The sequence below is a fragment of the Geotrypetes seraphini genome, chromosome 2 (genome assembly GCF_902459505.1).
Source record: "Geotrypetes seraphini chromosome 2, aGeoSer1.1, whole genome shotgun sequence".
Lineage (NCBI taxonomy): Eukaryota > Metazoa > Chordata > Amphibia > Gymnophiona > Dermophiidae > Geotrypetes > Geotrypetes seraphini.
Window position 1 is genome coordinate 90,111,141 of NC_047085.1, and position 15,598 is coordinate 90,126,738.

The 15,598-nt window shown below is 41.8% G+C and overlaps 1 protein-coding gene across 2 annotated transcripts in view; it reads left to right on the forward strand.

Annotated features, from left to right (window-relative positions):
* TPD52 (tumor protein D52) overlaps window positions 1–15,598 on the forward strand; it is an 86,798-nt gene that overhangs the window by 42,558 nt on the left and 28,642 nt on the right. For both annotated transcript variants that reach the window (XM_033933287.1, XM_033933288.1), the window contains exon 3: window positions 4,334–4,482. In XM_033933287.1, the coding sequence (XP_033789178.1) occupies window positions 4,334–4,482 (149 nt within the window). The remainder of the gene's footprint in view (window positions 1–4,333; window positions 4,483–15,598) is intronic.

Genomic DNA, 15,598 nt, shown 5'->3' on the forward strand with positions numbered 1-15,598 from the left:
GATATCTAGGGAGTGTTGCACCTTGGTACCAGCGTTGTATCCCTTTGTACCGGTTCTTCCTTTTTCACATTGTTTTCTTTCATGCCATGATTTCGGTCGCCCTCGGCATGTTTTCACTGTTCCTGTCGGTGATGTCGACTTCTATATCGACGTCATGTTAATGTCGTCATTTCTGATCGATGTCGCAGTCCATATTGACATGCAAGTTGATGTCGGACTTTCTTGTCGACATGTTCCACTGTGATTCCAGTTATTTGGATTGTCAGCCTTGTTGACACCATCTCTTCTAGTGCTGCCCTGCCCGGTTGAGTTTTTTGTTTCCGGGGACATTTTCACTTGAGTCTTCTCTGCTTTTGACTCCTATCCCGTGACACCAGTTGTCATTGCAGTTTCCGGTGTCGATGTTGTTTCCAATATGGGAAGACTTTGCAGTCATCAAGCTGTATTTGGCCTTCAACATCGACTCCTTGCTGGTCTTGGTTTTGACTGGTTGAGAGACTTGGGGTGTTTTTGGAACTACGCCCCATCTCTCTTTGAAGTGGTGGGTGATTCTTCATTGTATATGCTTTTTTCCCTTGAGTGGGCTTCACAAAGCCTTCATAATTGTATGCCATTTTGTTTTTTCCAGATCTGTTAGGGAATTTTCTGTAAATGCATTCCTTTGGGAATTGACTTTTTACAGTCATTTCTTTCCCTATGGAATTTCTTCCTTGTATTTATCTCCTCATGGGTGGTTTGCTTCCCTTCCTTGATCTCTATGGGGACTTTTTTGACACGGCCTATGAAGCAGTTAACGGGTGTCTTTGTTTCCTTCCTGGTGGAGTTCCTCCTCACGGCTAGTGTGTAGCCTCTGTATTTCTGGGCAGAGAGAACAGGGCTAGGGACTGGTTAGCCAACTGGGCTTACTAGATTCCTCTACTGCCTGCAAGGATTTTCCTTGGCATACTTTTGTGTACACATGCTATGTAGCCGCTTTTCAATTTCAGTACTTGTTTTTGCAGATCTGTTTTTTATGGATCTGGTCTACATCTGAGTGTCTGTTTTTATCATTATTCAACAGCACAGGTTCTTGATTAAGTTTGCTTTGGGGAGGTGTTCCTGGGGCTGTGCTGGAACATGTTCTCTCTCCATTATGGACCTAGTGAGTTTCTCTGGCCGTATCTGTGTAGCAGTTTTCACTTTAATGGCGGCTGTCATCAGTTTTCATGTACTCCTATGAGTCTAGCTTCCCTGAGTTCTCTTCGTGTGGAGGCTTTATTCACTTAATTGTTTTCACTATTCTCAGACTCTGGTTTCTTTTGAGAGTCTACGTGGGATCTTAGGCTGTCATGTTTTTCTCCTGCTAATCCTCCTTGCAGGGTTCTCTTCATTTACCGGTCTTTATCTTAATTGTCAAGACCTCTGGATGTTGGTGTTTTTTCTGGATCTCAGACCTCATGGCTCTGCTTCCTGATTTTATGGGCAGCTGCTACAGGCTCCAATTCTTACGGCTTTTGAGCTGTATTCTTCATCCGTTCTCCTTCCCAGTTTTGGGTTGTTTCATTCCAGATTCAGGAGGTGTCTACTTGTGCTGGCCACATCTATTTGATTACAGGGTGTTCTTGTTTTTCCATTTCTGAACATCATAGCTTTTACCCGGTTGTTTTTTCCTTGAGAGATGGTTCAGCTGTTTTTCTCACCCATCTCATTTTCTTTACCGTTTCATTTTTTGTACCCGTTTTCTTTGGGGTACTTTTTCACTCCACTCTTCTGAGAGTGTTTCTTTTTCATATTGTTTCAATCTTCCTCATGCTGTTTCTTTTGAACAAAAGGCATTCTCCTGTTTCAGTTATGCCACGGATCGGACTACATTCTTGTACTCCTCAGTGGTCTTTTGTTTTCCAGTGGTACCAGGCAAGGGCTTGTCTCTCCACGCATGTATATCTTTGATCTCCTCTAGTCTCTACGGAAGTCCCCTTTTTTACTTGTTACCTCTTTGCATAGTCTTCCTGCTTGCTGCATCTTTTTTTTTATGCCTGGGGGGGTTTCTATAACCATTCTTCAGCCTCTGGGTCTTTTGCCTGCCAGGCATCAGATCTTTCCTCATTATTGTAATGATATTTTAGAACCTCACGATTTTCATCATCTACTCTGTCCTCAAGTCCTCCTTCCTTGCACAGTCCATTCAGGGGTTTTATACTACATATAATTGAGCAAGGAGTCTAGGGTTCTCTCCTGTTATCTGAGGAGGCCCTGTTTTTGTGACCTTGGAGGCGATTGGTCATCTGCTCTTGCTGATGAGAAGCTAAATTTCGTAGCAGCCAATTTCAGCAGGATTCTTTAATCCTTTTACCCCCAGAAATTTTCTTCGTCTGACAAGTTAATTTTCTCCTGGATTAGGCGAGCATATTTTTCTATGCATTCCCCTCGCTTCTTCTCCTGTTGACTTTTTTTTTCATCAAGCTCACGAGCACTGTTGCTGCATGATGCCCAGTCAACATGGGTTCTCCCTTCTTCGTCCACTCAAATTTTTTGGAACCCTCTGTTCTTCTCATTTTCCTGCTCGGTTCACTCTGACTCAGGAATCTTTGTTCTCTTCTTTGGTTTTTTTATTTGGGCTGTGTCTGTTTTATTTACATCTTTCTCAGCCTTTCTGTTGCCCTCTGCCAGGACACTAGCCACTTGCCTTTGTTGATATCAAATGTGGTTTCATTTTTTTTTCCTGGTGTCTTTATCTGCCTGTTTCCACCTTCCTAAAAGTGGTATTTTTTCTTTGTTGCGTCAGTCTTGAGTCTATAGCTTTCAGACTTCTTTTTCATGCTATTGCATTTTTTCCCTTGATCTCTCAAAGAGTACCTTCTTTTTAATTACTCCTCTGGTTCCCAGGATCATGACAGACGTTTTTCATGTCTGTAACCACATCTCATTCCTCTTCTATCCGCTGGACTATTCATGTGGTTCTTTACTGGTCGTCGATGCTCTCATTTGTAATATTGGGCGTCAGCTCCACTTGAGTTTCTTTCCTGGGAAATGTTTTTCCTTATGTCTCTCCCCTCTTCCAGGGGTAACGGTTAGTTTCATGCACTACTTACAGCTTCACCCTTATCAGTCTTTCAAGTCAGGGTGATTCTGTGTTCAGGTCTACAGTGTTTTCTACTGTTTTCATTTTGCTCAGTCAGTTCTTCTGTCTGTGTTGTTTCCCGCATCTCGTTTTTCCTACGAGGAGCCAGGTTTTCTTTTGTTTTTGTCCTTTACGTGCTTTTTTTCTCCTCCTTGTTACTCAGGTCGGAGCCGTAGTGAGTTTATCCAAACTTTTTCTTTTTGATTCACCTCTGTTCGGATATCCTATATTCACGAGAACGATCTTTTGGCTGATTGCTTTTCTCTCATTCTCTTTTACTCCGACTGGCTGGGCACGGGGATATCGTCTCCCAGTCCTTCAGTTCAAGTTCTGGCAGCCTTTCTTGTTTTCCTTTCAGTTACATTACTGAGGAACTCTGTACAGCTGCCTCCTGGTCCTCAGTTCATTTCTTCACATCTCCCTATTGTCTGGTTTTTTCTCCAGACGAGATGGGCACTTTGGCCATTATGTTTTCAATTGTATTTTCTTTGGCCAACTCTCCCACCATCCTATCTCTGTTAGCTTGGAGGTCACCATCAGTGAGAATATGCTGCCTGCTTGTCCTCGGATAAAGCACAGTTGCTTACCATAACAGGTATTATCCAGGGACAGCAGGCAGATATTCTCACAACCCTCCCACCTCCCTGGGTTGGCTTCTTAGCTGGCTTATCTTAACTGAGGGACCGCGCGCCTCCGGGTGGGAAGGCACTCGCGCATGTGCGGTGCGGATATCAAGAGCTTTTTTCAAGCTCTTGAACTGTCCGTACTGGGGCTCCATGGTGACGTCACCCATCAGTGAGAATAACTGCCTGCTGTCCCTGGATAACACCTGTTACGGTAAGTAACTGTGGTAGGGGAATTCTGTACAAATTCTGAATGACTTAATTGTGCATAATCCCCTCAAGAATATTTAATGATGGGTCCAATTTTACCAAATTGGCATGTGTGAGTTTGAGCTATATCTCTTAGGTTATGCATTATCTTGGAATACCACTGGGGACAGAATGGTGTTGGTGTACCACACTAAGATCTGAGCTATGAAGAGGGTCCCTTTCTCTGCCATATTTACAGTTAGTTATCTGAGTAGTCTCAAAAGCTAGTTAATTTTTAAAAGTTGTAGTATTTTGACCTTTTTTGTTAATGGGAATGAGATTTCAAATGATATCCTCCTTTAGGTATAACATTTTGTCTTGTAAAAATTAGTTTCTTTTTTCGGTTTCTCCTTAAACCTAGGTAGAAGAGGAAATCCAGACGCTTTCTCAAGTGCTAGCTGCCAAGGAGAAGCATCTAGTGGAAATCAAACGAAAATTAGGGATCACTTCACTAGCAGAGCTGAAGCAGAATATTACCAAAGGATTTCAAGATATGACTTCAACCACAGTGTATGTCATCATAAATTGTTTTATACTGACTTATATATTACTTCACCACAAAATATTCAGAAAAACCCACTATACCAGAGATTATCTAGATAAGTTCCTATCAACAAAGGAGAAAAGACCTCAATTCTTTCCAGGGATATTTGTCATCTGGAAAATTCTATGTTAGCTATAAAACTACCATAGGAAAAAAAATCCCTGGTCTGCAAAAACTCCGTATAATAATTATCAGTTCATTGCTTTAACAACACTGTTGTAGAAAAACTTCATATCAAAAATAGGAAACCAACACTTTTTTTTATTTTTTTTAAATTAATCTTTATTCATTTTTAAAGCTCACAATAAGTGTAACAAATAATACAATCATTAATACTTTAACATCACTTAATAAATCTTCAAATTCTAACTCGCATCAAATAACCCCCCTCCCTTATACCCAACAGTTATTCATAAGCAAAAGAAATCATAACATATTCCCACTCCCCACTCCACCCCGGACGTGTATGAACAAAAGGGAAAAAATTAATATTTATTCTATGCAGTAATTTCAATCTTTACAGTATCTTGTTAATGGCTCCCAAATAACCTGAAATTTCTTAAAATTTCCCTGCTGCATGGCAATTATCCTTTCCATTTTGAATATGTGACATAAGAGTTCCACCAAAAGCTATAATTCAGTCTCTCCCAATTTTTCCAGTTATTCGTAATCTGCTGTATGGCAACCCCTGTCATAATGAGTAGAAGCTTATTGTTATTAGAGGATATTTGGCTTTTAGCCCTCATTGACATACCAAACAATACGGCAGTAAATGAGAAACAGGGCCTGTCAGGAATTCTATAGTTTTCTCTCCCATGCGTTACAGTTACAGCAGCACTGGGAGAGTAGGATTATGAACTACTAAGCTTTTTACCACATCCAGAGGACAGAATACATTTAAAAGATAAGTGTTGTTTTCCTATTTTTGATATGAAGTTTTTCTACAACAGTGTTGTTAAAGCAATGAATGATAATTATTATACAGAGTTTTTGCAGACCAAGGATGTTTTTTCCTATGGTAGCTTTATAGCTAACATAGAGTTTTTCAGGTAACAAGTATCCCTGGAAAAAACTGAGGTCTTTTCTCCGTTGTTGATAGGAACCTATCTAGATAATCTCTGGTATAGTGGGTTTTCTGAATATTTTGTGGTGGAGTGATTTTATAGATATTCAGCTTGTATTTATTTATTTTTGTTATATATTACTTCATTAACTAACTGGTATGTCACTTCTTGCCCCCATTATTTATTAAACCTAAGCCAAAGATTTCTATGGGCCTTTCTGATAGTGGAATAGTATTGCTGAGGAAGTTATTGACTTTCATGTCAGAGCCTGAGGATGGGCCCAAAGAACAACACACTTGGCATGAAGCCTGTCAAAAACTTCTAGCATTAATGAGTTGCCTTTTTTTTCTCTCCTCTAATGGTTCATGTCCGTCATATTCAGTCATAAGAACATAAGAACTGCCATCTCCGGATCAGACCCATGGTCCATCGAGTCTGGCGATCCGCACACGCGGAGGCCCAGTCAGGTATACACCTGATGTAGTTTTAGTCACCCATATCCCTCTATGCCTCTCGTAAGGAGATGTGCATCTAATTTGCCTTTGAATCCCAGCACAGTGGATTCCTTAATAACCTCCTTTGGGAGAGCATTCCAGGCGTCTACCACTCGCTGCGTAAAACAGAACTTCCTGACATTTGTCCTGGACTTGTCCCCCCTTAGCTTCAAACCATGTCCTCTTGTCCGTGTCGCGTTGGACAATGTAAATAATTTATTTTCCTGCTCTATTTTATCGATGCCTTTCAGCATTTTGAACGTCTCGATCATGTCCCCTCACAGCCTCCTCTTCTCAAGGGAGAACAGTCCCAGTTTCTTGAGTCGTTCCTCATATTCCAAGTTCTCCATACCTCTTATTAACTTCGTTGCTCGTCTCTGCACCCTCTCCAACAGTTTTATATCCTCCTTTAGGTTGGGAGACCAATGTTGGACACAGTATTCCAAGTGTGGTCTGACCATTGCTCTATAAAGCGGCATTATGACTTTCTCCGATCTACTCGTGATTCCTTTCTTTATCATGCCTAACATTCTGTTTGCTTTCTTTGCCGCTGCCGCGCATTGTGCCGACGGCTTCAGGGTCCTATCTATCAGTACACCCAGTCATATAGGTGGTTCACGGCATCGACCCAGAATACATTTTCTAAAATTTTTCAGTGAAGACTTCAAATAAATATCTGGCCTTTGGGCATGTTGCAAACACTTGACTTTTTTTTCTGAGTGCAGCATGGATGATATCACCAACAGAGCCCGTGCACAGGAAGTACTCCAACCTAGTGATACTAAAAATCTTTTGAGCCCCCTTGCTGTGCATGCATAGTATTTCCTATCTGCCAAGTTCATACAGGAGCACATCAGTTTTTATCTTTCTGCAGATCTGGTTGGTCATGTGTTGACTAGAGCTCATATCTAGTCATGTATTTTCATTTTAAAAGTCACATTTTGTAATGTTTTTTTTCTTGTCCCTGTTGCCAACATGTGGTAACTCTTTCTATTTAGGTTTAGGATTGTTTTTTTACATTTTTTTTTATTTTTCATACTCTGTCCACTATAAGCCTCTGATTGAGAATCTCCGGCTCCCTGTCGGGATTTTGTTTAAAACTGAGTAATCAGATGTCACTTTTTTCTGGATGACATATCTGAGAAAAAGTTTCCCATTGGCTTTGACATGCACCCAGTACAATAGGACCATATCCATTAGGGATACTCACAACTGATGCCAGCAATTCTTGGGGCTTGACCATGAATCTTCTTTATAACATAATGTTCAGAGGTGTCTTTGTGGTTACAAGAAGCGGTGTAAATGAATTTTTGGCTGCCAACAAGTATGTTTCATCTACTTTGACGTTTTCTGGAAGCATTAACTGCATCAGATGTTGGGGATGCATTGGCATCAATACACTATTGATCACCCTTGACATTAAGCATCAATGGAGGCCTTTGGAACAGTTCATTCTCAGTCCTCCCTGGAGAAGCGGAAGGCTTTGTTTTCAGCCTTATTGGTGCCAAGGGCTTGTGATACCAAAAGTCAGGCAGAGACTAACCCATGTCGATGTTGCACCTTATTGGAGCATTATTCTGAGAACACTAAGGACACCATGTTCTTGAAGCTCAATTACAGGGCCCTTAGCAGCTTCCAAGGACTCCAATATTCCTCTATTTCGCAAACCTTTGTCAATAGCAGTATTTGTTGAGCCACTTTTGAAGATTTGATGAGTGGATGAAGCACTTCTTTGGTTGACATGATGCTGTAGCTTTAAAATCCATCTGGTCTTCGAGTGCTCTCTGCAGAAGCAGCATTGACGTAGAGAGCTCAGCCTTAGGGTCAATGTCGGCCACACTGTTAAGTATGTTGGGGAAGAAGCTTCACCAAAGTATTAGAGATTCTGTGCGTCTCAACTCCCTTGCCAGTCAGGTCAGTGGACCCACTATTTTCAAAGACAAACTGCAGACCTCACAGCATATCCTGAAGAAAGTCACAGTATGATGGCTGAAACATCTCTTCCTGAGAAGACTCAGCGAGACTCGGAAACCTGAAACAAGACCTTTGCCGAAAGCATGACGATGTCCTTGGATCAAAATAGGCAGAGGCTCAGACTTAACCATTGGAGTACTTTTTAGGGCCCAATTGAATGCTCTTTGGATTCTAAATATTAGCCAATGGTATTCTCTAAACTAGGTTCAAGTGGCTTACTATTGGACCCTTGTGAGAGAAGGAAGTCCCCATTTGAGGAACTTATTGATGCTATTCAGTTTAAGATGGAGAAGAGAAGAAACACAGGACAGAAGCATTCAACATACTTCAGTTCTCCCTTAAACTACCTTCAAGCAGGGAATACCCCCCACCCATACAGGCATGAGAGAGCAGGAAGTAAAAACAAAACAAAACCCTACCTGGCAGAACAGGATGGAGGGGGTGGTGTCCTGAGCAAGGATCCTCCCAGAGAGTGTTGGCTTGGCTTGAGTACTTAAGGGGGAATTCCAAAGAAAAAGAATGGCCCTAACTCAGATGCTTGCACACTGTTGTAGGAAGCCTCAAGTCTATGTCTCTAGGAATTGTGTGAGACGTACCTGAAGATTGTCAAGGTAGGTCAGTTATCCCTTGGCTATTGTTACTGTGAATATTCTAGAACAGTGGTTCCCAACCCTGTCATGGAGGAACACCAGGCCAATTGGGTTTTCAGGCTAGCCCTAATGAATATGCATGAAGCAAATTTGCATGCCTATCACTTCCATCATATGCAAATCTCTCTCATGCATGTTCATTAGGGCTAGCCTGAAAACCCGATTGGCCTGGTGTTCCTCCAGGACAGGGTTGGGAATCACTGTTCTAGAAAATTGCATATTGAAATGTTTAGCCACATCATGGTCAGGCTACTGAAACTTGGTCTATGCTTGAAAAGACATAGAAGTACCAAGTTTGTGAAGAAACACACTTTCCTTGTGCTTTGATTTTACCTGCAACCTGTGTGTGCCTCATTATATGAGGTCCTGCAGTTAGCCACTAGCCACGCTGCTACACCTCCACACCTTCTAGGATCGCTTACACTATCAAATAGTTCTCATCTATACCAACAATCAGGTTGCCATGTTCTACTTGAACAAACAAGGGGGCACAGGGTCTTGCCTTCTCTGCCAAGAAACAATAGAAATATGGATTTGGGCAATTGCTCACAACTTACTGCCCAGAGTGGTTTATCTAGCAGGGAAGTGGAACATTTTAGCAGACAAACTGAGCAGACTCCTTCAACCTCATGAGCGACTTCTCAATGCATCTACCTTATAACAGATCTTCTCAGATTAGGAGACCCCTAAAATAGATCTCTTGCTCTGCCCCCCCCCCCTTTTACAACAGACTTCCACTCTACACTCCTAGTCATATGAAGTCGAATGCCTTTCTCCTGAACTGGTGGTAGAAGTTATTCTAGGCATTCCCTCCCATGTGTCTTGTCAGTAAAACTGTACTCAAACTTCACCAAGATCAGGACATCATGATTCTTATTGCACCTCACTAGCCATGTCGGCCTTGGTTCCCTCTCCTCTTACAACTCACTATTTGGGAAACCATCACAGTTCATTTGTTCCCAACATTACTCCCACAGAACAAAGGCTGTCTTCTCCATCCCAATCTATGCCTGCTAGTGATCACCTTTCCAATTCTGGCCTGAAAACTACTTCAGTATGAGTTCATCTTGGTTCTTTCAGTGTTTTTCATTCCCCATTGGAAAATAAACCATTGTCTATGCATCCCTTTGGTATCCAGATTCATGAAAGGACTTTACCATACCAAGCTTCCTGCCTTTATATCTATAATGATCTCCTTTTGAATCATTCTCGACTTGTTCCATCAAACATCTTACTTGGAAAGTGGCATTCCTCAAAGCCCTTATGTCTGCACACCGGGTAAGTAAACTTCAGGTACTAGTATTGGATCCACTCTATACAAGATTCTACTATGATAGGGTTGTTCTCCGAACACATCCAAAGTTGCTACCAAAAGTTGTCTTAAGAGTTTCACCTCATCCAGTGTATAGTTCCACCATTCTTCTTTCCAAGGCCTCATTCTCACCGTGGTGAAGCAGCACTACATTCCTTGGACTGTAAACATGTTCTTGCATACTATTTGGATCTCATCAAGCCTCATAAAAATACCACTCAACTCTGTGTCGTTCGATCCTAACAGACATGGAGCTCCTGCCACCAAAAGGACTGTCTCCACTTGGCTGGCAGACTGTATCTCCTTTGTATATACTCAGGCTGGACTTATGCTTGAAGGCCATGTCATTGTTCAGAAAGGTCGAGCTATGGTGACATCAGGAGCCCATATTCACTGCATTGTTTTTGCATCTGTATTTACTGAAGAGGATATATCCAATATACTGGAAGCTGACAGGCTATATACAGGAAATGAAGACGGGAAACTGACAGGGACAATGGTCAGTCTAGAGGAGGTATGCAGACAGATTGATAGGCTTAAAAATGATAAATCCCAGGGACCGGACGGCATCCACCTTAGGGTAATCAAGGAACTGAAAGGGGTTATAGCTGTACTGCTCTAACTAATAGCAAATCTGTTGATCAAATTAAGAAAGATTGGAAAGTGGCGAATGTTACGCCGATCTTCAAGAAAGATTTGAAGGGAGATCTGAGAAACTAAAGACTGGTGAGTCTGACTTTGATACCAGGAAAGATGGTAGAGGCGCTGATAAAGGACCACATCTTCGATCACCTTGACGGACACAAACTGATGAGGACCAGCAAGCATGGCTTCAGCAAAGGAGATCTTGCTTGACAAACTTACTGCACTTCTTCGAAGGAGTAAATGGGTAGATAGACAAGGGTGACCTGGTCAACATCATCTTGCAAGATCAGGGATCTCAAAATCCCTCCTTGAGGGCCGCAATCCAGTCAGGTTTTCCCCAATGAATATGCATGAGATCTATGTGCATACACTGCTTTCAATGCATATTCATTGGGGAAATCCTGAAAACCCAATTGGATTGCGGCCCTCAAGGAGAGACTTTGAGACCCCTGAAATAGATTTTCAGAAGGCATTTGACAAGGTTCCACATGAATGTCTACTTCGAAGAATTGCGAGCCATGTAATTGAGGGTGATATACTCGCATGAATTAAAAATTGGTTGGCAGATAGGAAACGGAGAGTGAGGGGTGAATGGTAATACTCGGACTGGAAAAGCGTCACGAATGGAGTGCCGCAGGGTTCGGTGCTCGGGCCTGTGCTCTTCAATATATTTATAAACAACCTAGAAATGGGCACGATGAGTGAGGTAATTAAATTTGCGGATGATACAAAAGTTATTCAGAGTAGTGAGGACACAGAAGGATTGTGAAGACCTACAAAGAGACATAAATACGCTTGAGGAATGGGCTGCGAAATGGCAAATGAGGTTCAGTGTGGATAAGTGCAAGGTGATGCATGTTGGTAACAAAAATCATGCCGAATACAGGATGTCTGGTGCTATACTCGGAGAGAGCCCCCAGGAAAGAGACTTGGGAGTACTTGTAGACGAGTCACTAAAATCGTCCATGCAATGTGTGGTGGTGGCAAAAAGGGCAAATAGAATGCTCAGAATGATTAAGAAGGGGATCACAAACAGATCTGAAAAGGATATCATGCCATTATACCGGGCCATGGTATGCCCCCACCTAGAATACTGCGTCCAACACTGGTCGCCGTACATGAAAAAGGACATAGTACTACTCAAAAGGGTCCAGAGAAGAGTGACGAAAATGGTTAAGGGAGTTGCCATACAACGAGAGGCTAGAGAAACTGGGCCTCTTTTTCCTTGAAAAGAGAAGACTGAGAGGGGACATGATCGAAACATTCGAGATAATGAAGGGAATTGACTTAGTAGAAAAAGAGAAATTGTTCACCCTCTCTAAGGTGAAGAGAATGAGAGGGAACTTGCTAAAGTTAGACGGGAAAAGATTCCGTACAAACGTAAGAAAGTTGTTCTTCACTCAGAGTGGTAGAAACCTGGAACGCTCTTCTGGAGGGTGATATAGGGGAAAGCACCCTTCAGGGATTCAAGACAAGGTTGGATAAGTCCTACTGGAACAGAACATACACAAGTAAAGCTAGACTCAAATAGGGCACTGGGCTTTGACCTAAGGGCCGCCGCGTGGGCAGACTGCTGGGAACGATGTCCCACTACTGTTTGGAGAACCATTCCAGATAGGACAGTAATTTTGTTATACACAGCAAAATCTGCTCCCATACAAATGGGGGCAGAACAAATAGGGAGTCTCGTGTGTTACTGTAAGGAACTGCTTGCCCTTAAAGAAAATAAAGTTGCTTACATGTGACAGGTTTCTCTGAAGACAGTAGTTCACAAATCCTCCTTGGTCCCCTTCTGGAGTTTATCATAAGTTCATTAGCCTAATTACAGAACTGAAGCACAATGTGAATATACTGGGATTGCTGTACATACTTTAGAGAATGACCAAAGAATCTCTGGAAACACATGCTGTGTCTCTGCATTAGGATAGTGTCATCCATGTATGTGGTTGGTGAACTGTTACACAAATTAAGTATCTGTAGCTATATCTCTTGAATATGCATTGTCTACCAAAATAATATGTTCGGAACTTATCATAAACTTTAAATAGCTAATCTTCTATGAATATCTATACCAAAAAACTAGATACATTAAACCATACATTCAGTGAAGGGAGAGATCGTGGTTTGGACTTCCCAACCATTTGAGCTGCAGTATATGAATAAGTATGATAAAGCTACAAGTATGAGAATTGGAAGTGGAGCTGTGACCACAAGCTTCTGAAGACCTCTGATGGCAAAACACAGACACGTGTAGAGCTGGATGAAATTTCAATTTGGATGTGAAGGGGATGTTTACCATTATGAGATCAATTGCACGTATGTGAGCCATGGAATCGAGTGTGATATACTCACGTGGATTAAAAACTGGCTGTCGGATAGGAAACGGAGAGTGAGGGTAAATGGACACTGCTCAGACTGGAAAAGTGCCACGAATAGAGTGCTGCAGAGTTCAGTACTTGGACCCATGCTCTTCAACATATTTATAAATGACATGGAAAATGGTACGATGAGTGAGGTGATTAAATTTGCAGACGATACAAAGTTATTCAGAGTAGTGAAGACAAAGGAGGATTGCAAGACCTGCAACGTGACATAAACACGCTCGAGAAATAGGCCGCGTCGTGGCAAATGAGGTTTAAAGTGGATTAAGTGTAAGGTGATGCATGTCGGTAACAAAAATCTTATACACAAATACAGGATGTCCGGTGCAGTACTCGGAGAGACCCCCCAGGAAAGAGACTTGGGAGTACTGGTCGACAAGTCAATGAAGCCATCTGTGCAATGTGCGGCGGCGGTGAAAAGGGCGAACAGAATGCTAGGAATGATTAAGGGGATCACAAACAGATCTGAAAAGGTTATCATGCCATTTTACCGGGCCATGGTATGCTCCCACCTGGAATACTGCGTCCTTCACTGGTCGCCGTACATGAAAAAGGACATAGTACTACTCAAAAGGGTCCAGAGAAGAGCAACAAAAATGGTTAAGGGTCTGGGGGAGTTACCGAACAACGAGAGGCTAGAGAAACTGGGCCTCTTTTTCCTTGAAAAGGGAAGACTGAGAGGGGACATGATCGAAACATTCAAGATAATGAAGGGAATTGACTTAGTAGGAAAAGAGATTGTTCACCCTCTCCAAGGTGAAGAGAACGAGAGGGCATTCGCTAAAGTTAGAAAGGGGATAGATTCCGTACAAACATAAGGAAGTTCTTAATTTGCCCGGAGAGTGGTAGAAAACTGGAACGCTCTGCCGGACCCAGCCAGCTGAGAGGGTCCTTTTGAGGATCTTTAATTGCCGGTCCAGCCGTGAGGGAGCTTGCCGCCAGTGCTGTTTAGCACTTTCTACATCGGGACAGGCAGTCCCGCTGCTGCCTGACCCAGCCGGCTGAGAGGGTCCTTGTGAGGATCTTTAATTGCCGGTCCAGCTGCAGTATGCAGCCCGTGATCGCGAGCCGAAGGGGCGTGGCTAAAGGGGCTTGCCCCTTTTGAGCCCCTTCGGAGCCCAAGAGGAGCAGGGAGCAGGGTTCAATATGGGCAAGAGGAAGGCCAAAGCAATACAATCTGCTGCAACAACGGGCTCAAAGGATCGCCATCTTATGGTTCCCGTTTTGCCACATGTTGAAGAGCAGGCAACTCTAGATATTCAAGCTGTCTCTTTATCCTCTGGGGAACCAACACCACCTCCTCAACCATCATATTCTTTAGGGTCAGAAGAATCCCCCCCTTTTAAGGAGGGAGTAACTTCTTCCCCACAATTATCTTTATCATCTGGACTGGAGGTTTCAGGACAATCCTTGGGGCAAGCTAAAGAACTAATTCCAGTACAGATGATTACTGGGCAAGGCTCGGATGTTCTCCCTAAGGATAAAGTGATCACTCTAAATGATGTTTGGCTAAGCATTAATAGAATAGTTATCACTACAAAAAAACGTTTTGAATTTGTCAATTCTCATCTGATATAACAGTGGAAATTAAAGAGCAAGATGTTAAATTTGGAGAAACAGCTGTGAAGTTTGAAAAATTGGATCAGGCAGTAAGTACTTTACAAGCTAGTGCTGTTTCTAATATTAAGGATAGTATGATGATACATGCTAAATTAGAAAAAATGGAAAATTCTATCAGGGTTAAAAATCTTCGTTTATTAAATTTTCCAATTACACACTATCTGTCCCCGATGGAGCTCTTGAGAATATATTTGAAGGAGATATTACATTATACTAAAGTGGAGGCTTTTGAGGTTGATAATCTTTATTACATCTCAAGAGATTCTAAGGGAAGGGCAGATGAAGGTGAAATGGATAAAATGGTGTCACCTGATAGTTTGAATGTATCACAGTTTTTAGAATCATCCAATGACATAATAGATAAGCGAGCAACTCTTCTCATGACCTTCAAGACAGAGTTGGTAAAACAAGCTATTTTAAAATTATACTTTTTGAAAAAATAAGAGATGTTTTGTGGTCAACGGGTGATAATTTTCCCGGATGTCTGTAGACAAACCCAGTTTAAAAGGAAGCAGTTCCTTCAGCTAAAGCCGAAGGTTTTGACAGTTGGAGCTACTTTCTTTTTGAAATTTCCATGCAAATGCCTTATATCGTATGGAAGTGATAAATAAATATGTGTTTTATGATCCAGTCCAGTTAGAAGATTTTATTAAAGAGAAACCTTTGTAATTTCTATTATTGTTTTTTATTTTTGGAGGATGATGTATAATATATAAATGCCATTTGCCTGTCCTTAGATGGTAGACAGATAGATTTGATTTTTCTTTTTAAAATACTGGCGACCATGATAATATGGACTAGAACACGGTTAATTAATTGCCTTATACATGCTTTAATGTTCTCTATAGGGAGTTTTTTTGTGGTCATTCATGAATATTTGTTATCAATGTATTGTAACGAATAATCAAATAAAGAAATAAAAAAAAAAAAAAAAAAAGAACA